This window comes from Natator depressus, chromosome 10, assembly GCF_965152275.1.
Source record: "Natator depressus isolate rNatDep1 chromosome 10, rNatDep2.hap1, whole genome shotgun sequence".
Taxonomy (NCBI): Eukaryota; Metazoa; Chordata; order Testudines; family Cheloniidae; genus Natator; species Natator depressus.
In genome coordinates, this window is record NC_134243.1 from 12,494,370 (window position 1) to 12,517,051 (window position 22,682).

At 49.3% G+C, this 22,682-nt stretch overlaps 1 protein-coding gene across 2 annotated transcripts; it reads left to right on the forward strand.

Annotated features, from left to right (window-relative positions):
• Positions 1 to 1,274: 1,274 nt before the first annotated feature.
• TMEM184A (transmembrane protein 184A) lies at positions 1,275 to 22,682 on the forward strand. Of its 2 annotated transcripts, XM_074964579.1 has the most exons (10): positions 1,275 to 1,344; positions 7,505 to 7,701; positions 12,471 to 12,728; positions 14,217 to 14,382; positions 16,151 to 16,241; positions 16,335 to 16,410; positions 17,458 to 17,549; positions 18,566 to 18,735; positions 18,901 to 19,098; positions 20,761 to 22,682. In XM_074964579.1, the coding sequence occupies exons 3-10, from the start codon at positions 12,471 to 12,473 to the stop codon at positions 21,009 to 21,011; spliced, it is 1,302 nt and encodes a 433-aa protein (XP_074820680.1). In that variant the 5' UTR covers positions 1,275 to 1,344; positions 7,505 to 7,701; the 3' UTR covers positions 21,012 to 22,682. The 2 variants fall into 2 exon arrangements, with proteins under 2 accessions (XP_074820680.1, XP_074820681.1); XM_074964580.1 differs by lacking the exons at positions 1,275 to 1,344; positions 7,505 to 7,701 and adding an exon at positions 9,081 to 9,177.

Here is a 22,682-nt window from a genome sequence, read left to right on the forward strand (position 1 = left end):
TGAATGTTTGTGTCTGCCTTGAAGCCCCGTTGACTTCAGTAGGGCTACATACAGGCACAAGGGCTCACCTACCTAGATCCAGTTGCAAGACAGGGGCTCTAGTCAGTTTCTCCCTGGCTGAAAGGACCCTTATAAATATAAACATCAGTAGAGGAGTAGAAAAACCTTACACATTTTTAATATTTTTTTCAAATATCTGGACATACTATTGAAAGGATTATGTATCAGGAAGTGTAATTTTAAGTTAGGTTTAAAAGCTTCAGGCTTGTAGTGTCCCCTTAAGGGAAATACAATTAATTGCATTTTTCAGAATTATATTTTCCAGAGCCATGGGGTTTGCATCTGTGTCATAATCCTAAGAGTCCCCCCCACCTCCCATGTTACATTCCCCACTCTCATTCTTTCCTGTTGTTCTTCTGACCAAGGAGGACTGGAAGCTCTAAAGTCTGTCAGTATTATTTCTGTATTGATTTAGGGATTTCCATTGAAAAATACAAATCAGTTCCCAGTACTGAACATTTGAACACTGTACCCCTACTGTACTCGCAGCCACTACCAGTTCCGGGAATAAAGACATCCTGCAAATTGAACCGGAATTGCACCCCCACCATGACAATACAAAATAGTACCACTATATTCTGACGAGTATCAGTTCTAATTGCCTAAAAGCTAAAAGGGTCAACCAACATTGGTATTAAAAGATGCTGTTTGTCACCACATCTGGACCTTTGCAGGCAGCCTGGGAAGGTGGAAGCCAACTGGCTGGTCCTTAAAGTGGCAGTCAGTTAAGCTGGTATTTTACTGTCTCCCTACATGTTTTAAGTTAGAGACAGGTGATGGGTGTGAAAGAATCCATCGGGGCTTTATGCACCACTGTGACTCAAAGGCAGGTGTGTGCCCCAATAAACAGAGCAAATGCCCTGGCCCTTTCTGCAAGGCAAGCTATCTGCTTGTCATTCCATTCCCTGCAAGGGCCAAGAATTGTGCTTCTCCAAACCCTGAACAAATTACAACTTTTCCAAACCATATTGCCACGCCTACAGAGTGAAGATTGGGTTTATTCGCTGGCCCCTGTGCAAGTGGCACTTACGTGTGGTTTCCTAGGTAGTAGCCAGAGCCAGGCGCGATTTGGTAGCTATCATGCACTGATCTACTAGGAGATCCCCAACTGTTGCAAAATACGGTAGGCGAGCATGGGAACAAGGAAGGGGCATCCTTGGGAGGGGTTGCTGGGTGTAGTATCCGTGGGGCTGGGCAGGGATTATGATTGCCTAGGTGTTTGGAGGGGAGGAGCTCTGAGCCAGGAGTGAAATCGAACAGCAGGGAAGCGTGGCAGAGTGAAATGTAAGTTCTGCAACTCTTTAAATGGAGGCTGGAAATCAAACCTGCCTTGTCTGCTATCAAGGGATCCAGGCACGATCAGCGGGGCGCGGAAGGAGGGGGGAACGAGTAGCGATAACAGGGGGGCTCTGTCTCAGCATGGGGCAAGGCAGGCGGGAGCCCGGCCAGGATCTGTGCACGGCACAGGAGTTTCTGGAGGGCTGCAGGCACTGGGGGAGCGGAGCTGGAGGAGAGACCTATGAACTCTCCCGAAAGTGCCACGAAGAGGAGAAGCTGCGCCGGAGGAGAGAGGGCGGTGACCGGACCCGGGGGGAGGAGTCTCCGGGGGAAGGCAGGTGGAGGTGCCGGAGAGGGAGGCGCTCAGTGGGATGGGGTGGCAGGTGCCAAGGGACCCTGCAGGGCGAGTCCGAAGAGCATCGGTTCCCGGAGCAAGGCGCGGGGCGGGCGCGCTGGGGCTCAGGCGGGGTAAGTGGAGGCGGCCGGGCTCAAGGGGAGCCCTGGGCCGGCGTGGGGGCGGTGAGTCCCTTGACCCCTCCCGGATCTAGCGCGCATGGGGGTGTGCGGGGAAGCGCTGCCCCAAGATAGTGCAGGCTGGCAGGGGCTGCGGAGCGCTACTGAAAGGAGGGGGACACAGATTTCCCCCCCACACCAGCGCCTGACCCTCCTCTTCCTCTCTCAGGGCCCTCCCCCAGCAGCCTGGCCCCAAAGCCGAGTGAGCAGCGTCGTGAGCTGGGGCAGAGCGCCCCTCAGGTGTGTGTGGACCAGCCAGAAAGTGGTTGGGCCATGGCAGGGGTGGACCCCCTGGCTCTGTGGCCGAGGGGTGGGGGCCTGTGTGCAGTCTGACCTGAGCTGGGTGCCTCTGGGGCCTGGAAACTAACCACCTGGGGGATGCAGGGAGTAGGTACCCTGACAGCAGAGAACTTCCATCCTGACCTGCAGCGCTCTCCAACTCCTCAGCCAGGGCTGCATGCAGCTCCACCAATGCCCCTGGGTCTGGACCTGCAGCCATCCCCCGTGGCCAGTGCTGGCCCCTCCTGCAGCTCTGCCAATGCCCCTGGGTATTGACCTGCACCTGGCCCCTATGTCCAGTGCTGGCCCCTCCCACAGGTTCGCCAATGCCCCTTGCTTCTAATCTGCAGCAACCTTCTCCACAGCTCCATTGCAGGGCCCCTCGTACAGATCTGTCAGGGTTGCCTATGCCTGGCCTGCAGTTCCCACCCAGCTCTATGATGCACCCAGTCCTGAGAGCTGGCTTCCTTTTGGATGATGATCCCTGTGGCCGAGATGACTTTGCCTCTGCAGTCAGCACTTTGGGGAAGACAAGCCCCTAAATTCTTATGCCATTCACCAGTCAGGCATGGGATCTGTTTAGGGATGAAGATGTCATGGGCTGCCCTGAAAATTATGGCAGAGACTAGCATAGAAACCCAGCTAACTCGACCTGTCTCCTAAGAGGAAAGATCTGTGCTTCTGCTGGTGACTGGCTTGACAGGAGCTTTCCAATCCTATCCTATAGCAAATATAAGCTTGGGGTAGGGCACATCTAGTGCTTCACTTATATTGGTGTTTGTCTCGTAGTAGGTTAAAGGGCACTTCCTTCTAGGTCATGTGACTGCAGTGTAGCAAGACTGAGGCAGGTGAATGGCATGTTCTTTTTCATCAGTGGAAAGTGTCTGCTTTGTTCTGTGGGAAGTAGGACTGGTTTTTCTCCATTCAGTGGTAGGATACTTTGTAAAAACTGCCTGCTTGAGCAAGGAACAGCTTAGTTATTGATGGGAGTTCTGTTATCCTTCCCAACTCTGAAGGGTGCAATTAAGGTGCAAACTGCAGGCATGAGTAATATCCTGCCTTGATAGGCTGTATTCCATGTAGACTTCATTTTAATGTACAGTATAAAAGAGATTGAAATTTCAAAGCTGAAACTCAGTTGCACTGACTCATCAGAACCAGAAGGCATCTATGGGGTGACTTTAAATAACATGTCGTGCTTTCTTTCTGAGGGTCTCAAACCCTAACTTTGCCTCACAGCAGCTTGGTGAAGTAGGTGAAACCTGTATTATAATCATCTTACAGATGATCCAGGCCATGTGAGTTAGAAGCAGAGCTGGGAACGGAACTCATAAATCTTGGCTCACAATCCCATGTTCAAGATACTAGACCACACTTCAAGGAGGCCTTCCTCGTTAGGATTAAGAGAAAGTTCTGTCCTTGGGTCACCCCTGTAAATGAAGCTATCTGTATTTTGGATTTGTTTATTCTGGGATGAGTTAGCTGCTGTGTGATATTAGTTGTGATTGAACACTGGGGTATGCAGTATTATGGTCTACTGCTCTCCATAAGGTGGTGGTCTTACACTGAAGGAATTTTTGATTCAGTGTGACACAAGGATTCCTCGTTGTTTTTGCTGATACAGACTAACACGGCTACCGCTCTGAAACCTATAGCTTGACATGTTTAAGCTCTGGCCTCTATTAGATGTGGGCTTTAATATGATCTGTCAAGGGTATGAGTTGCTTAGTTGCTGTATCAATTCGCCTCTTCCCAAACTCTCCCGCTGTTCTGTGTTCTGTTTTGGAAGCAAATGGGTCTTTAGCTGCTTGGAAATGACCAGTTACCCAGCACAGCTGGTATCTAATTACATTCCAGAGCTGGGAATTCTAACTCGGCACTATGCAGAGGTTTTTGTTTTTAATGAGTGTTGTTATAAACTGTTAATTAAGTCCTACAACAGCAGTAATCTCAGCAGGATTGAAGGCTGTGTAATCATAGCTATTCCTGATTGTCGCTCCTACTCCTTTTCAGCCTGGGCTAGGAAAGCTAATAAAACCGATTGATAACAACATTTTTCCATCAGCTGGCTAAGATCAAAGCCAGAGAGCAGCTGATGTGCCAGTGTGCAGCTGCTAAGATTAGGCGATTTGGCCTAAACCTCCTGCCCAAGGCATTTGATTGGGCCTCTGGCTGTGTGGTACAAGTTGTGGGTAGGGAGGAGTCATATCCTAACAGGGCAGCCAGAGGGGTTCAGTTCCACACAGTTTGGGGGGGGGGGGAGAATAGGGAAAGGGCCAACAAGTGATGTATGCTTTGTGGGATGGCAGAGAAACGATTCCTGTTAAAGAGGGAGAGCAGGAATCTACAATAGGCTCCAATGAGGGCTGAATACAAGGGAGAGTTGGCCTGATGCCTCAGGGGCACATACGGCTATCTCCACAGAGCTCAGCTCATGCTCCACAGCCTGTGGCACTAAATATCACATTGCCATTTCAGCCGGTTGTGGATGAAACGTCTGAGGCAGGGGCCTCCTGTGGCTTCCATTTGGCTCCATGGCCTGGTCCGGCCTTCAGGTTAGGAAAGAAAAGTCGGAAGTGAGTGAATGGAACTAAGAACCTGACAGAGTGGGTGAAGATGGGGGCTGGCCTATGGTGATGGAGTTGGGACTAGAGGCCCGTCTGCTTTGGAGATTTGATCCAAGCAACGGATAGCGAGGCACCCAGGGGGTTGCTTCAGTGCAGGCCCCCAGGGCAGACGAAAAGCTGCCACTTGCACTGGGTATGTCAGTCCTGAGGCGCAGTCTGCTAATTGTGTCAAATCACTTGTGGGGTGTGTGCAGATGGTTAGTAGGATGAGACCAAACACATTTTACTTATAACCGAAACTAACCCCGAAGGGTTGAAAAGGCCACTGGCATTTATAAAAAGAAAAGGAGTACTTGTGGCACCTTAGAGACTAACAAAACTGGCATTTATGTAGGCCTTAATTGTTTTACTGATGCTGGGTGCTGGAGCAAGTGCTGGAGCCTCTGAAAGTGTGATTCTGCTCTAAGTATCTCTTAAAATGGAAGGGGGGGGGGAGGTTCCCCTTGTTGTCACTTGTCAATGATTCCAAATCTTTTTTTCTCATCTTATGAGTGAAAAGTGCCTCCTTTACCTCCCCTCCCCCAATCCCTTCACTACCAGCCCAATGAATCCAAGATCTGACAGTCTTACCCAGATCACTTTGACATCTGGCAGGCTGGGTTCTTTCCTTCTCACCCATTCTTGCCCGTGATGCAGATAATACAGGTCCAGTTCTGCTCCGTTACTCCTCTGCAGCCATGCTTCACCTATGCACCTGTAACGAAGACTAATTGGGGCAGCGGAGGTCACAAAGGTGTGAGCGCAGGATGTGATCTGCATAATGTTTGTTAAAGGAGGTGATTCATGAGCAGGAAATAACCCAGCTGGACTGCCTGGGCCTTGGATGAGTTTGTGATACTGGCTGTTAGAAAAATACCTCCTTCCTCTTCTAAAGTGATCAGATTTGATTGAGATACAAGTATGGAGCCCCTCCAGGCCATTTTGAGAGTTGTTTTTCAGAGTAGAACCACATCTGGAGTTTGGCACACTTCAGTCAGAGCTTTTTTTTGTCCATCTGTTAATTGCCCTCATACCTACAGCTTTGCCTCCCAAATGTTCTTGGGCATTTGGAGGATTAGGAGGGCATGTTGTGTTGTCTTGGGGCCTGACAGCAACATTTTCCTTTCCTATTTTCTTAAGAGTGTCTTGTTCTGTTTTGTCTCTTCTCCAGGCCGCTCATGGTGCTATTCCTTCCCTGCTTTCTGGGGAGATGCATCTCTCTTGAATAATTTTGTTATCAGAGTGAGTCATCTTGGCTTTTAATAAGAAGCTTCAGAAGTTTTTCTCACCCTCCCTAGGAGTCTGATGAGCCGTGATGGAAGGTGCACCCAAGTGCTCTGTGTTATGGTGCTCTTCAGATTGAACTGTAGAACTCTCTGCATTTGTACAGCCCTATATCGTGCCCCATCATCAATTGGGAAGCAGTCTATTATCCTGAAAGGTCTCTGAGCCAAAGCCAATGGGAAGACTCCCACTGACTTCAGTTGGCTCTGGATCAATAAAGAGCAGAATCCAAGAAGCTGAGTGTTTGGAGAGCAGGCAGGAAGATGGAGGCCCAGATTCTCAAAAGTATTTAGACTCCTACCTTCCATTGATTTCAATGGAAGTTAGAGCCTAAATACCTTGAGGATCTGGGCCAAAGTGCCTAGGGTCAGTTGGCTGTAAAGGTGGCTTCCTGTTTAGTTTTGGAGAGTTGAGGGGTTTTTCCCCCCTCTGAGCGTGCGACTCAGTGACCAAAATCAAAACGCTATAGAGCTGCCCTGGGACTCTCTACCGGTGTGCAGTTTTCAAATAAATAGGCAGAAACTCACCAGTACAACTGGTGGAGCAGTCTCTGTGTCTCAAGACTGCTTTTAGCATCCTTACGTGCCTGGCAAAGCTCTCAACACCATGCTTGGTAGAGCTCAGGTTGTCCATTCAGATTCCCAGCAGGCGTTGGGCTGTGAAATGGTTTTGCATCCCGTATGGCCTTCCTGCCTCAGACATGTGTTCACATAAAGGGGTGGGAGCTGTTTAGGGGAGAGAATCTGTGTAGACTGCCATTCTTGCTCTGTATTTGTACTGCGCTTAGCACGCTGGGGTCCTGGCCCTTGAATGGGGCTCCTAGGTACTACAATACAGTCCATAAATCACAGCCCTAATGGGCAAGTCTTCTGGGTCGAGATATCTACAGTGCATCTCCTGCTTTGACTCACTGCAGATAGAAGAAACAGAACTAGATAGTAATATGGCTCTCTTGCTTCCTGTGTCATCACAACCTGCTGGCTATACCAATACCTCATAGATTAGGTGCTAAGGCTTTCCCTCCCTGTGGTGGAATATTGTCTGCATTTGGATTGCTTCATAAAACTGCTTCACTCCTTCCCAGAGGACGCAGGAGGGGTTGGACCCAGCCTGGCCACCACCAGCTGTCCAAGCACTAACGCACAGCTACTGTACCAGGCTGTTCCAGGGCTGATCACAAAGCAAATAAGGAAGGGCATAGCTATTAAAAACCAAGCAAAATCTTGACTCCCTCCTCCACATTTCCACGAATCCTGTGCTATCTGTGCCATCCTGTTAATGTTTATATGGCTGGGTCTCTGGTGTATCAGTTTGTCCAAAGGACAGCTCCCTGCTCTCCCTTGAATCTGGGGGCTAGAAATGAGCTGTGAATCCAACAATGTTTTTGTTACACAGAGAAAGCTGGCAGTCAGGTGACTGCTTGGTAACTCGATCTTCTCCTTCACTCCACCTGTCTTTTTCTTTCTCTTCTTTCCCTCTCCCAGGTACAGATGTTCTGGGGGTGAACTCTGAGCCCTTGCCAACGTGAGTGGCAACACCGCCTGCAATTGGGACCTCTCGACTTACATGTAAATTCTTCTCACCCAGCCCTTCCCCTGTCAATGGTGGGGGAAGAGATATTTTTAGTCACTGGTGCATTTGGCTGTTGGCTTGACACCATCTGAATTTCCTCTCCTGCAAGGTAGGAATTGTGCGGGGAGTGGAAAAGGAGGTTGCGTGGAGAATTCTTTCTTTTATCATTATTTAAATAGTTATTAATAGCAGGGATCAACCTCTAACACGGATCTTTCCTCCCACAAGCCTGTAGGAGTTTTGGCAAACAAAACTTCTGGGTTAGCTTCAGGGAGATGCAGTTAATTAATGGGGGAAAAGGAGAAATCTATTAGTTTATCCATTTATGGGAGAAACTTGTTAAAGACTCTTTTAAAATCTAAGTGTTGTTAAACTATTTGGATTCCTGGAATACAAGGTGCTACACAAGCAGTTTAGCTGAAGAAATGAAAGGCCAAAGATGGCAGCTGGGGTGTCTGGAGGCCTTTGGGTCTGAGGCCGCCCATCAAAAGAAGTGTATTGTGAGGTTGGTCCTCCCTGTGCCCAGATATGAGGGATGTGGTGCCCAGAACATGCTGATGGTTGTTTGCTCTGGAAATACTTTGTTCTTTGCCTTTATGAGGTCTGGCTTGGGAAGGGGAACCCTACCAGACACTGACCTGACTCTATTGTGGTGATTGGTGGTGGTGGAGATTTCCTAAAGGGCTGATAGGCCCCAGCTGGGTTGCAGGGCTCTAGTCTTGAGAGATTTCTGCTATGCTCCAGGGTTGGCAAAATAGAATTTTTACATGCATCCCAAAGTGCTTGATGAGCTATGAGATGCAGCCCCACTGAAATGCAGCTGGCTCTGGGTTGGAGGACATTGGCCGGTGCATGGTACACTGACCACACAGCTAGGTACAACAGCTATTTTAAGTGTTAAAAATGAGACATGGATTCCAGTTTGATCTTGGATACATAGACACAACGGGAATTGCAGCCAAGGGCAGAATCAAGGTGCCCTTTGTGTCTTAGAACCATAGTGGAATGAGGCCACTTTGCTTTCCCTGAGGATTTTTTATATGTCACCTGGCCCTGAGGTTGCTGTCTTGAAACCATCTGAGATGGGCAGAGATTGAACAGAGAGCCCATGTCGGCTCCCTGATCTTCTATGCCCTCAGAATCTTGCGGGAAATGGTGGGTAATTTGCCAGAGATTCCTGTTCTTATATCCTACCATTAAATGGTTGTAGCTTTTATTCTTGCTTGGCTTGTGGCTCTGGGAGCCATGGGCAGTGCCAGTCCTCTGGCTTCTAGGGTAGCACCAGTGTTCACTCCTGGCGCTAGACCACCGAGGAGAATGGGAGCCAAAATTTCAGGCAGCCACAAGTCTTTCATGCTGCTAGTCCATTCCCAAGGCAACGGTGATGTGTGCACAGCATGTCAGCAGGAATTTCGTCCTGGGCAATCGGTGCCTTGATGATTTATTGGCAAGGTTCTAAGTCTGTCTCTGAGTGGAAAAGGGTTTGAGGTTCTATTGATTGACTGAGACAGGTCATTGCTCCCTCCCTTAAATCGCTGATCCTGACTGGCAAGGGAAATGGATCATAGGGGACCCTGAGCAGCAGGTAAGAGACTAATTCCCCCGGCACAGGTGCAAGGAGACCTTTTTCCTTCCCTAACATGTGACAAGCCCCTGCCAGGACAGCACAGGGAAGAGTAGGAGGAAAGACCAGGAAGTGTGTGCATGAAGCAGAGATAGACAGACAGGGAACAAAGCTGACTCTGTGTACAGGAGGCTCTGCTCCTGAAGGTGGTTCTACTGAGCTCGTGGGGGGTTTTGGGCATCATCCCCAGTAGAAGCGAAGAAGCAGATAATGTAGTGATTGGTTGGTTTTTAAAAAGAAAAGGAGTACTTGTGGCACCTTAGAGACTAACCAATTTATTTGAGTATAAGCTTTTGTGAGCTACAGCTCACTTCATCGGATGCATAAAGTGGAAAATACAGTGAGGAGATTTATATACACACAGACCATGAAAAAATACACATTGTAAGGAGAGTGATCACTTAAGATGAGCTATTACCAGCAGGAGAGTGGGGTGGGGGGAGAGAAAACCTTTTGAAGTGATAATCAAGGTGGGCCATTTCCAGCACATTTCCAGGAGTTAACAAGAACATCTGAGGAACAGTGGTGGGGGGGAGGAATAAACAAGTATAATACTTAGTATAATGACTCAACCACTCCCAGTCTCTCTTCAAGCCTAAGTTAATTGTATCCAATTTGCAAATTAATTCCAATTCGGCAGTCTCTCGTTGGAGTCTGTTTTTTGAAGTTTTTTTGTTGAAGGATAGTTACTTTGAGATCAGAAATCGAGTGACCAGAGAGATGGAAGTGTTCTCCGACTGGTTCATGAACGTTATAATTCTTGACATCTGATTTGTGTCCATTTATTCTTTTACGTAGAGACTGTCCAGTTTGGCCAATGTACGTGGCAGAGGGGCATTGCTGGCACATGATGGCATACATCACATTGGTAGATGTGCAGGTGAACGAGCCTCTGATAGTGTGGCTGATGTGATTAGGCCCTATGATGGTGTCCCCTGAATAGATATGTGGGCACAGTTGGCAACGGGCTTTGCTGCAAGGATAGGTTCCTGGGTTAGTGTTTTTGTTGTGTGGTGTGTGGTTGCTGGTGAGTATTTGCTTCAGGTTGGGGGGCTGTCTGTAAGTGAGGACTGGCCTGTCTCCCAAGATCTGTGAGAGTGATGGGTCATCCTTCAGGATAGGTTGTAGATCCTTGATGATGCGTTGGAGAGGTTTTAGTTGGGGGCTGAAGGTGATGGCTAGTGGCTTTCTGTTATTTTCTTTGTTGGGCCTGTCCTGTAGTAGGTGACTTCTGGGTACTCTTCTGGCTCTGTCAATCTGTTTCCTCACTTCAGCAGGTGGGTATTGTAGTTGTAAGAATGCTTGATAGAGATCTTGTAGGTGTTTGTCTCTGTCTGAGGTGTTGGAGCAAATGCGGTTGTATCGTAGAGCTTGGCTGTAGACAATGGATCGTGTGGTGTGGTCTGGGTGAAAGCTGGAGGCATGTAGTTAGGAATAGCGGTCAGTAGGTTTCTGGTATAGGGTGGTGGTTATGTGACCATCGTTTATTAGCACTGTAGTGTCCAGGAAGTGGATCTCTTGTGTGGACTGGTCCAGGCTGAGGTTGATGGTGGGATGGAAATTGCTGAAATCATGGTGGAATTTCTCAAGGGCTTCTTTTCCATGGGTCCAGGTGATGAAGATGTCATCAATGTAGCGCAAGTAGAGTAGGGGCATTAGGGGACGAGAGCTGAGGAAGCGTTGTTCTAAGTCAGCCATAAAAATGTTGGCATACCGTGGGGCCATGCGGGTACCCATAGCAGTGCCGCTGATTTGAAGGTATACGTTGTCCCCAAATGTGAAATAGTTGTGGGTGAGGACAAAGTCACAAAGTTCAGCCACCAGGTTTGCCGTGACATTATCGGGGATAGTGTTCCTGACGGCTTGTAGTCCATCCTTGTGTGGAATGTTGGTGTAGAGGGCTTCTACCTCCATAGTGGCCAGGATGGTGTTTTCAGGAAGATCACCGATGGATTGTAGTTTCCTCAGGAAGTCAGTGGTGTCTCGAAGATAGCTGGGAGTGCTGGTAGCGTATTCTATCTGCTACCCAAGATCCATAAACCTGGAAATCCTGGGCGCCCCATCATCTCAGGCATTGGCACCCTGACAGCAGGATTGTCTGGCTATGTAGACTCCCTCCTCAGGCCCTACGCTACCAGCACTCCCAGCTATCTTCGAGACACCACTGACTTCCTGAGGAAATTACAGTCCATCGGTAATCTTCCTGAAAACACCATCCTGGCCACTACTGAATTGGAATTAATTTGAAAATTGGATACAATTAACTTTAGGCTTGAATAGAGACTGGGAGTGGTTGAGTCATTATACTAAGTATTATACTTGTTAATTCCTCCCCGCCTCCCCCCCGCCCTCCCCCACTGTTCCTCAGATGTTCTTGTTAACTCCTGGAAACGTGCTGGAAATGGCCCACCTTGATTATCACTTCAAAAGGTTTTCTCTCCCCCGCACCCCACTCTCCTGCTGGTAATAGCTCATCTTAAGTGATCACTCTCCTTACAATGTGTATTTTTTCATGTTCTGTGTGTATATAAATCTCCTCACTGTATTTTCCACTTTATGCATCCGATGAAGTGAGCTGTAGCTCACGAAAGCTTATGCTCAAATAAATTGGTTAGTCTCTAAGGTGCCACAAGTACTCCTTCTCTTTTTTCGGATACAGACTAACACGACTGCTACTCTGAAACCTGTTGGTTTTTAAGAGACTCTTGAGTGATGGTGGGTGACCTTCCCTATTGGATAAGAACCCAAAAGCTGCTGCTTCTTTGGGCTATGTGGCCTGTAAATGGGCCTGGCAGTCTGATGGGAACCAGTTTTCTTGTAAGAGCCCTCTGATGCCCATGAGAGTCTGGCTGGAAGTACCCAGGGAACTGCCTTGTGCCCAATATTTACTCCTTCCTGTGGGCAGAGCCCAGGAAAGAGGCTTCCAGAGTTTCTTGTGCATTTCAGTAAATCCCTGCTTCAAGAGGAAGGCTACTGGGAAAAGGTTCTAATGTTAGCCGAGACCTTGATCTGACAAAGGATGTCGGGGATAAAAACATCTATTCATCTGCCCCTTCTGCTGAGTATTTCCCCTTGTGCTTCCCCACCCTTTGCTCCCCCAGCCCCTCTGTGCTCAGTTCATACTGACTCCTGGTATTCCTCCTCCTCCTGCTGCTCACTGCTCTACCTTTGCTCATTGCCCCCTCTCTGTCTGCTGCTTTGTTCTCTAACCACCTTCCTTGTTGTATTTACATTTGCTCTCTCCTCTCTGCCAGATGAGCAATACCACACACACCAGCATGTCTGCTCCCACCGAGGGTGGTGTAGGCGTGACCAGCATGGCTGGCAGCATGCTGCAGACCAGGATCGTCCCTCTGACAGACTCCAGCCATCTCTCCCCTAAAGACGACTCCCTGCTGAGGACCCTCCAGAACTACTCCCAAGATGGCCAGCAAATTTTCCTGACCACTTCGGCAGCGCAGGTGATCTCCGGAATCTTTGTGTGGTCAGCACTGATTCTCACTATCCACCAGGTAAAGGCAGGGCTCTGCAGGGAGAGGGGTGTTCCCCTGGACCTGGGTGTGTGCTGTTACCTGGGTGCATGCACACGTGGGGGTGGGGGAGGTAGGGCAAGGGGAGCTGCTCGGGACCTCAACTGAATCTCAGGATTCTTGAATGCCTCCATGCCTGAGCTAGTTACAGACTATTTCCTTGTCTCTAACTGCTTCCCTTACTTCCAGCCAAGCATCTCCGTCTCCTGGCTATGGCCTCCCACCTATTATAGTGTCTACAGCAGGTGCCTCTGCCAATTTCAGACCAGCATGTTACAGGGAGGGATGAGTCCAGCCTTTTCAAACCTGGTGCTAACAGCTTGGTAGAGCAGACTTTGTCCTTCAGCTCCCCTGAGCGGCTGCCTGCATGGCCTTCCTCGCTGTGTTTATCTGAAGTGCTTACCCCAGAGGGAAGCTGTAACAGTTCCTAGAGTATCAGCGGTTCTGAGGTTAAGGGAGTGTCCTCCATTCTCCTTTCTGGGGACCCTGGATTTCCTAATGTCCCCATTCCCCACTTAACAACACGTGACACCTGCTGTCTGAGGCCATGTGTCCCCTGGGGGTTTAACTGAAATATTTGTCCCCAGAGCCCAGTTCTTGGTATGTAGGTGTAAATCTGGAGTAACTCCACTGAAATCAGTAGAATTACTGCAGATTTACACTGGTGTGGCTGAAAGCAGAATGTGGCCCAGCGTTAGTATTCGTATGGCAGTTAATTCCTGGGCCAAGTGGTGCAGTGGGGTAGACACACTGATTCTTCACCCCGCAGACCCAAATTTAAAATTGGTTGGGGTCACAAATGAAATGAGTTATTTGATCTCAGCCCACTTGTTTCATGGTGTGGAATTCCCCCCTTCCCCCCAGATCAGCAAAGTTCTTGTACTCTTGGTAATTGCTGCTTAGGAGTCCCAAGCTGAAATAGTAGGAGATGTGCTCCAACCCTCATCTTCTATATTCTATGTGACAGGTCAGGACTAATTCGCATTGGCGAAGCTGTAGAGAAACTGAGACTGGAATAGCAGGGTGCTTGGTGGTAGGACTGAGGTGTGGGCAGTACTTTGTGTGGAGATTTTATGCCTTTAGCCAGTGGGATTAATCCTCCCACACTTACACTTGTTCCCTGCAGGAATACTAGTCTTTGATTTCCTCTGCATAATGTCTTGGCAGCATGTGTTATGTGCTTCCTGCAGGTTGCAAGGACCACGTGGTGGCGGGTGGAGTCTGGCAGGGTATCTGGATGGATTCTGATTCAGGCGTCAAGAGATCTCACTGTAGATCTGTTTCAGGGAGCAAGAAGTGGGCAGGAGGGAGATGAAGACTGGAAAACCACATAGGGATGCTCCTTTCTGCACCCACAAAGCAGAGGCCTGATGGCCTGTTGCCACGTCTGCTTCTAGGCTTCTCTTCGGCAGGTATCTCTTATGGGCCTAATGTCGCTACATTGCCCGGATTGTGTCTCCCTTTCCCCAGATCTACATGCACCTGAGGAACTACACTATTCCTAACGAGCAGCGCTATATTATCCGCATCCTCTTCATTGTGCCTATCTACGCCTTTGACTCCTGGCTCAGTCTCCTCCTCATTGGAAGTCACCAGTATTATGTGTACTTCAACTCTGTGCGTGACTGCTATGAAGGTGAGCAAGGCGGGGTGGCATCTATGGTAGAGGTTGGGAGGAGAATGGTGCAGGAGGAACCTGTGATGGAGGGCACAAGGGTTTTGTCTGTCTCTCCCCTCCAGTGGAAGCTAGGCAAGATGGCACATCAGCGTGACTTGGCATCTCCCCCTCCACCCCACCCACAAATCAGATCACAGTGTTTCAGGGTCCAAGAGGGAACCCAGGGAGAGTTTTCAGGTTGCCTGATAGTAACTCTTGAGTTTGTTGTCCTAGAGACCAATGGAAACGATCAACACCCACTCCTCTCCCTGTCACCAAAGCTGGTGCTGAATGGAGATGGGCCCCTAAGCTGCAGTGATGCACTGGAGAAGGCTCTTGCGAGTCAGGATGGGGAGATGAATGTTCCTGGGAACCCCTGGTAAAATTCCATACCAAACTGAAGGGGAGGGTTGAGGTGACTACTTACCTCTGGAGTTCCACTTGGGGCAGCTAGCAGTACCTTGCCAGAGATGGCTAAGAGCAAAACGGAATAAAACGGCCATAGGCTCCATTATCCCTGTGGCTCAAATACTTCTGAAGAACAGAATTTTTGTCTCTGGATTGTGCCAGGTTTCATCAAACGGCAAATATTTCCAATCCTTTTCCAAGGGTGGATACTGCCAGCTGCCTCCCTTCACGTCAAATCCCAGAGGTCAGATTCCCTGCTATGCAATCAATACGCTCAGAATATGTCAAGAGCAAAGTCTGTGTTTCCAGCAGTTTAATAGATGTTTGCCTGGGGGTTGGAGGGCACTGCCTCCCTCTTCAGTGATCAGTTTCAACAGGACTATACCGTGCAGTCCCTCCCAGGCTAGCTGACTGCCTGATTAGATGCGCTGCTAGGGTCTTTCTCATCTGCAACCTCTGAGAGACCCAGTCATGCTTCATGTGCTTGTTATCTGGCTGGCTGTGCTAGGGGAGGGGGTTTGAAGTTTTTAAGTTGCTTGGCTCACCGGGAGTGGTTTATGTTAAATGGTACTGCTGGACTTACGGGCTTTGGGGGTTTTGTGTATGATGATTTAAATACAACGGCACCCGGTATCAATGAACAGACACCATCTTTTAGCATTTGCATGCATCTAAATGAAATCAAATCCCAGGCGGAGAGAGCCCAGTGGGAGTCCAGCCAGGGAGCAAAAAGGCCTATGAACAGGGACCCATCACACCTCGCAGAGCTCTAGCTTGTCTGCAGGCTCAGGAACACAGCACTGTCTATCCACATTGTATCGGGACGGAAATTTTTTTTTTTTTTAATGCAACCATTTGTGGCAGAAATGCAATATTTGTAAAATGAAGGTTTGAGTCCTTGAGAAATGGATGGACTCAGCCAAGAAGTAGGTGACACTGGGTCATTTTGAGCCCTGAGCCCTAAGCCCACTGGAGTTTAAGTTGTTGGTTGGTTGACACCATTGCATTTTATACTGTTTGGAGTAAGAGTCTGAAGGTGAAAGGGGAAAAATACCAAATTGGGTTTGTTAATGAAACTTAATTCAACTAGCTCAAGCTGCCAAGGAAATGAGCTGATTACAGGTCAGACCAGTCCAGGAAGCTCCACCCACAGAGCTCTCCCACTGCGATTGTTACATCATCAGGAGGAGTCAGGGAGAGTTTGTTCTCAGAAGGCAGGACACGGTTAACTACCAGAAAGCAACTAATAATACTAATGTGTAGCATGTACGTAGCCCTTCCATGAGTACCTGCCTGCCTCGTCAATCCGCTGCTCACATGCCCATCTTTGTCTTGTCAGCATTTGTAATCTACAGCTTCCTGAGCCTCTGCTTTGAGTACCTTGGAGGGGAGAGCACCATCATGTCTGAGATCCGGGGGAAGCCCATCGCGTAAGTCAGAGTCCCTATCCCGTTCTTTGGCTCCCTTCACTGGCTTTCTCTCTAGGGCCAACATCACCAATTCTCATTGTGTTCTGATTCTAGGTCCAGTTGCCTTTATGGGACCTGCTGTCTACAAGGAATGTCCTATTCCATTGGGTTCCTCAGATTCTGCAAGCAGGTTGGTCTCTGGCCTGGACTGTTTAGCTCATATTACATAGATTAAGGCTAAACGAGAGCCCTGGTCCATCAAATTGTAGGGGTCTTTCTGGGCAGGCTGTTCTTCACTGCTGCCTTCTGGAGGCGTTCATGCTTCCCTCCTGCGCCTGAGTTTTTGAATTTTCGTCCAAAGTGAGGCAGCGCACGCAGCCCATTAGGCACCGAGCCAGCAGCAATCAGCTGTGCTTGGTGTCATCTGCTCTGCCTCTTGACTCATTGCTGAGTCAGGGTCCCCTCCCACTGGGGTGCCTAGATCCTGTTTTAGTGCTCCCAGGCTCCTTTAGCTATTGGTACTGATTACCCAAGGCGCCTACCACCAGGCAAGTTTTGGCACATATCTCTGCGGGTGCTGTCCTGGGCTGGAGGGAGGGTAACTTCAGTTATCAGTTATGTATCCTAAATGGGTTTGCTGCTCTTCATGACAATCCCATGGGGCTACCGCCCTGCTTCCTTACTGTGCTGCTCATGAATGAGCCCGGGGGAAGCTCCTGGGGGTTTGATGAGGGGCAGGCTTTAGTTGATAGGACTGGATTTCTTGGCACAGGAAGGCCACAGAGAGACCTGGCAGGTGGGGGAGATGATTGGTTGGGTTGGAGCACTTCACTGGGATGCCAGGGAAGGCTGGATGCATGTGGGGGAAGGGATCCTGCCAGTAAGGTGCACTGTGGCTGCAGACAGGCCACTTGCTAAGGGCTGGTCTATTTCACTCCATATCACTGGCCACCCTTGCTAGTGGTGTAAGTGTTTGCTCCCTATCTGAAGAGAGGGAGGAATCTCTCTCTTCTTCTTTCTCCCCAAATGTCAGAGCTCCTTGCCCTCCATCCTGGGAGTGGTGGGGACCAGTACACACTCGGTTCCTTTCTCTTGGGGTCAGGTGGAGTGGGACTGTGCGTACTGCGGTCCCAGCAGCTCTTGGGAGAACAGCGAGTGCCTCCGGTGGGAGTGTGGTGGGATCTCTCTCGAACACAGAGCTGGAAATAGCACGGTGTCTTTTTCTGTCTTGCTGCAGGCGACGCTGCAGTTCTGCATTGTGAAGCCCCTGGTGGCGATCCTCACCATTGTCCTGCAGGCATTTGGGAAATACCACGATGGTGACTTCAAGTGAGAATGCGAGGGCGATGGGACAGCCCATTGCCCCTGGGCTGAGATGGCTGCATCAGTCCTCTCCTCTAAGAATGGGCAAAGGCATTTCCCCTCCCCCTCCCAAATCCCCAGGGCACTCTTTCTCAAAGGGGGCTGCTCTGGGAGTGGTGGGGACAAGAAAACCAGATATGGGGAAATTAAATGCTCTTCCTTGGGGCTGCTGGATCAGCACCGTGCTGTACTGGGGACCCCCTCTCCACTCTTCCATTGCACTGTTCCTAGCACGCGAATGCTCAAGGGGGTTGCGGTCTATGGAAATCTTAACTCCCAGGAGCAACAGGGCTCAGACAAGCCTTGGAATGGGGAGAGATGGGCTGTTGCCCTTTCCTGTGTGTGAACTTGAAATGGTATGTCCAAGAGCTCTAAGCCCTGTGATGGTAACCATGGCCATGGGTTGTGGGGGGGCGTGTACTGGGGTGAGGAGGGCTTTGCATGCCTTCCATAGATGTGCAGTAGGGGGCGAGGCCTCGGAATCAAGGGAAGATTTTTATGCTGTTAATCCAGATACACAAACCTGGGCTTCTCCCATCCTTCCTTTAACTTCAGGGCTAGACTGTGGCTGGTTTCCACCCACTATATTTGTTCTAGCTGTGCACTTTAATTTTTGGACCAAGATCTTTCTGGGCCTTTAACCTCCCATCCTGCTACCAAGGAGCCCTTAGCCTAGTGAGCCACCATGGTAGCAATTTCCTGTGTTTCTGTATGCTACTTGTCACCCAGCCAAACACAGCCCTTTGCAATAGGGCTGCAGGTGCCTTTATCCGAAGTGTGGAGGAGATGCTGCAGCTGGAGAGAATCAGTTCCAGTATGTAACACTCCCTCATGATCTGGTTCTCTGTAGGCTCCGGGTAGCCTCTGTGTCACAGATGAGGAGTGGCTGCAGCTTGTCCCATGTAGGTTCTTGGCAACCTGCCAGTGTGATCTGTGATTGGGCATAGTTCCAGCAGCTCAGCTCAGTAACTCCCTCTCTTCAGCATTCACAGTGGATACCTCTACATCACCATCATCTACAACTTCTCTGTCAGCATGGCCCTCTACGCGCTCTTCCTCTTCTACTTTGCCACCCTGGAGCTCCTGCGCCCCTTTGAGCCAGTCCTCAAGTTCCTCACCATCAAGGCCATCATCTTCCTCTCCTTCTGGCAAGGTGGGTCCTAGGGCGTGGGGTTTCCAGGAGGACGGCCCTTCTTCTCTCCCAGCACCTGATCACTCCACCCAATGAGTTGGGAGGCAGCAGAAGGACCCATGGTAGCTGTACAACCTACTGGACGCCCTGAACCAGAACTGACCTCCTTTCTGTGTCTCTTTACAGGGATGTTGCTGGCCATCATGGAGAAGTGTGGGGTGATCCCTGAAGTCCAAATCATTGACGGGAAGGAGGTGGGAGCTGGGACGGTAGCTGCTGGCTACCAGAACTTCATAATCTGCATTGAGATGCTATTTGCCGCCATTGCTCTGCGCTATGCCTTTACCTGCCAGGTATACAGAGAGAAGAAGGAAAACTCAACAGGTAACTGAAGCCATCCTCTCTACCTCTGAAGCCATCCTCTCTACACTCTAGGGGCCCCAGGCACATAAGCAATGAGGGGATCCTGTTCTCAGTTGAACAGTAAAGAGCCTTAAAAGCCACTTGGCTCTCTGCTGTTAAATCCTCCCTTTAGGCTCTTTTCCCCGTGATGCCTTCAGGCAGTGCTAATGGCTGGGAAGAGCCCTCTCAGGAGGGATTGCTGGGACAGAGGATTGTTAATATTACAGATAATGTTGTCAGGAAACACCCGGTGTCAAAAAGGATTCAGATTCATCAAGTTGTGCATGAAGCTGACCTCTTGAAATGTGTCATGGAGTCCCTCTCCCATTCCCTCCCACTGCTCGTTGTCCTGGCTTCTTGCCTTGAATTAGGCTGCCTGCTCTTGTGTTATGAAGACACGGCTGCTGCTCACAATGGAGCCCTGATATGGAGGGTGGCCCCTGGGTGATGCTGTAATAATGGTGACAGTTGTTCTCTGTAATAGCATCCCTTTTTATAAGGGATATTTCAACCAAGCTGGTGGGCTATCTCCTGCCAAGCCCCAAACTCCACTTTAAATCCCATGACTGGCCTCTGTCTCCAGAGATGGGAATGTTGCAGTTACTACACTGGGTGCCCATGGGAACAGGGAAGCCTTGTGTTGCTCCAGTAAGAACCGGCATTGCTGCTCAAGGAGCAGCATAGCCTCAGAAGACTTCCCATCCAGCCTTTGCTGCTGGAGCAGGGCCTCTGTGCCCTGGGGTCCTGTGGTGTAGGTGGCAGTGGTTTCAAGGAGTTGGACTCTTTATAATGGGGAGGTATCTGGCTGGTCCTTGGTGTGCTCTGTGGCCTTGGGTCCTTTGCAAACTCCAAAGGCTGAATGTGCAAGAGAGTGAAAAGGGGGGGAGTTGGGGAAGGGGCTAGTTTGGCCTCTTGTTCCTCTCCCCCCAGGAATGGCAAACAAAACCCTTCACCTAAATGGTGCTGTGGGATGGGCATCCTGCAGGGATGGCTTCCCATCTTCCTAGGAAACTTAGAGAAAGATTTACTCTGCTCAGAGCATCCTCTTCTGTCACTGGCTATTGACCTGCCTATGATCTCTGGGCAGAGCAGAGTCAGAGCAGTTGGCTTGGTGTGGGCAGCATGCAAGGAGATGGATTTTATCCCTTTGTTGGAAGAGGTGTTTCACCCTTTGTATCTGGACCGTGCTGTATCTCTGCATGCTGCCTACCTGCTACCTTCCACGTAGGCTGTACTTGCTCATGGCTTGAAGAAAAGCACCAAGCTTTTATTTTTTGCTAGGATTGGAGTATAGAAGGGATATCTTGGTCCACGTTTCTAGTTGTCCATTTAACAATGACACAGAACTTTTCATCTGTGGATGGATTTAGATGACAATGGATTTAACCCTTTCTGTTGCACATTACCCACTCACTCATCTCCAATTCCAGGAGGGCATATCAAACTGTAACCACTCAAAAATCAAACGTGTCCAGTGTGCTTTGATTGCTGCACGTTGGGACTCATTTCCTGTTGGCCAGAGGTTTTATTACATCGCTAGGCTCAGGACCTCTGTCTGGTCCCTCCTGCCCTCCCATCTCCCTTGCCTAGCGAGGCACTTCCTTTTAAAAGTGGATCACTCATAACAAGTCTCTCTGCTTTCAGCAAACGTGGCCCCAATGCAGAGCATCTCTAGTGGGCTGAAGGAGACAATGAGCCCGCAGGACATTGTCCAGGATGCTATCCACAACTTCTCCCCCACATACCAGCAATACACTCAGCAGTCCATGCAGGAGGCGGAGACAAAAGCTCCTGGGCAGATTGGGCACACGGCACCCAAAGCTGATGGGCAAAATAGGAAAAGAAGCAAAACCATTGAGAAGAGAGTGCTGATGCTCTCAGACGATGACCTGTAGGTGAGAGCTGAGAGGACAGCGGCCCGGGCGATGTTTAAAACCGCATTGTCCCTGCAATCTGACTGGAGCCAAAAGAGAGCAACAGATCTCGACCAGAGAAGCCAAGACCAGCTGTTGCTTTGGAAGGAAAGAAGCAAGAACCAGAGAGGGGTGGGATGCTGAACTGTGCTTGACTTCTGCTGTCCTGTCCCTGCTGATGTTGGAGATTTGGTTCTTCTCTATTCCCATTAGGCCCCTGTACTTTTGTCGTTCAGTGGTTCCTGTCCACCAACCTGCCCCACTGCCCGTGTTCTGACGCACGACAAGCATCTGTATCGGTGCTGTGGGAATGATGTGACAGGAAGCAACCAGGACTCCTGAGAGTTCCTACCAGTGCTGCAAGATGGAGGCTGGAGTCCAGCTCGTCCTCACCGATGAACAAGGGCAAGAGAACTGCTCTGCGTACCATGACTCTGCTCTAGTGACTCTTGGCCTAAGTAAAAAGACGAACGGCTCTCAAGCCCCCGGGGAGAAGAGCAGACTGGGAAGTCAGCTGCACATCTCCTCCTGCTCTGACATTTTGAAAGTTACCAAAGTTTATTTTGGTTAAAACTTGGGGGAATCTCAGGAGTCTTGTAGGAAAGGGAGGGAGGGAGAATGAATGAGCTATTTTCTGGTACCTACCTGCCTAAAATTTAATAATCCCCAAGGAAGAGGCTAAAATGAAATTCAACAGCTGCCACCTGTACTGCTTCTGGGAGGGGGAAAACTCTGTGTCTTAAAAGGACTATGATCCACTTGGAGTGGATCAAAAATGAAATGGATTCCAATGGGCGTATTAAATTGCTTTTCAGGGAATTGAACTGTCACGACTGTGACTGGCAGGGTTAGGAATTCACTTACTGGAAACGATGCTTCTTGAAAACATTTGCTATTAAGCTCCCCTCCTTAAATTTAAGAAACAGCTTTATTTTAATGCCTAGCACTTGGCTTCATCGAGACTGGAGAGAACCAGAACTATTTACAAAAATTAAATACCACAGACCCATCTGTGGGAAGTGTGCGTGCAAACTCCTGCCCAGATCTGCCCTACTGGGGTTACACTGATCACATACCAATCTATTGCTAGGGTCACACGGGCACCTTTATAAAAGAGGCCATGTGCCCTATGTGAACAGAGGTGGGAACCTAAATGACAGAGTGGCTCTGTTCTAGGATAGTTGGGGAGTGAAATATAAATAGGCCTGTGTCCTCTTGCTGTTGACCTGCACAATGCCATTTGTGGGAGACAAATGTCCTAATATGGGATCAGCTGGATTAATTCCCCTCTGCTGAACAGCAGCGGATAGCGCACCTCATTCTGTGAACCTTCCTATAACATCCCACCAGACCTGTATTTTAGATCTTTGAAGACAACCGTACTAATTTCAGTCTATACTCCCACTCTCCTACCAGAGTGACTGCTGGAAACTCATTTGGTGTTGGCATCGCTTTGTCTTACTTCATGGGGGGGAAGGGGACAGTTTGTGCGTGTCTTAAAAGGACCTCTAGTGCCTCAAATTGCTGCCATGTAATAAATGTACAGTTAACGCTTATGGTTCTGTTTAGAAGTGGACCCTTTTTTAAAAAAATCTAGACGTTTCCCCAGCTCTGAGATCCCTTGAGCCTGAGAAGTGGAAATTGTAACTTAAC

What these genes read in the sequence shown, in the direction of transcription:
- TMEM184A (XM_074964579.1), top strand. Translation starts at nt 12,471, where the DNA reads ATGAGCAATACCACACACACCAGCATGTCTGCTCCCACCGAGGGTGGT. An exon ending in TCCTCAGATTCTGCAAGCAG is followed by an intron (nt 16,411 to 17,457) that starts GTTGGTCTCTGG and finishes GTCTTGCTGCAG; the next exon opens with GCGACGCTGCAGTTCTGCAT. An exon ending in GAAGAAGGAAAACTCAACAG is followed by an intron (nt 19,099 to 20,760) that starts GTAACTGAAGCC and finishes CTCTGCTTTCAG; the next exon opens with CAAACGTGGCCCCAATGCAG.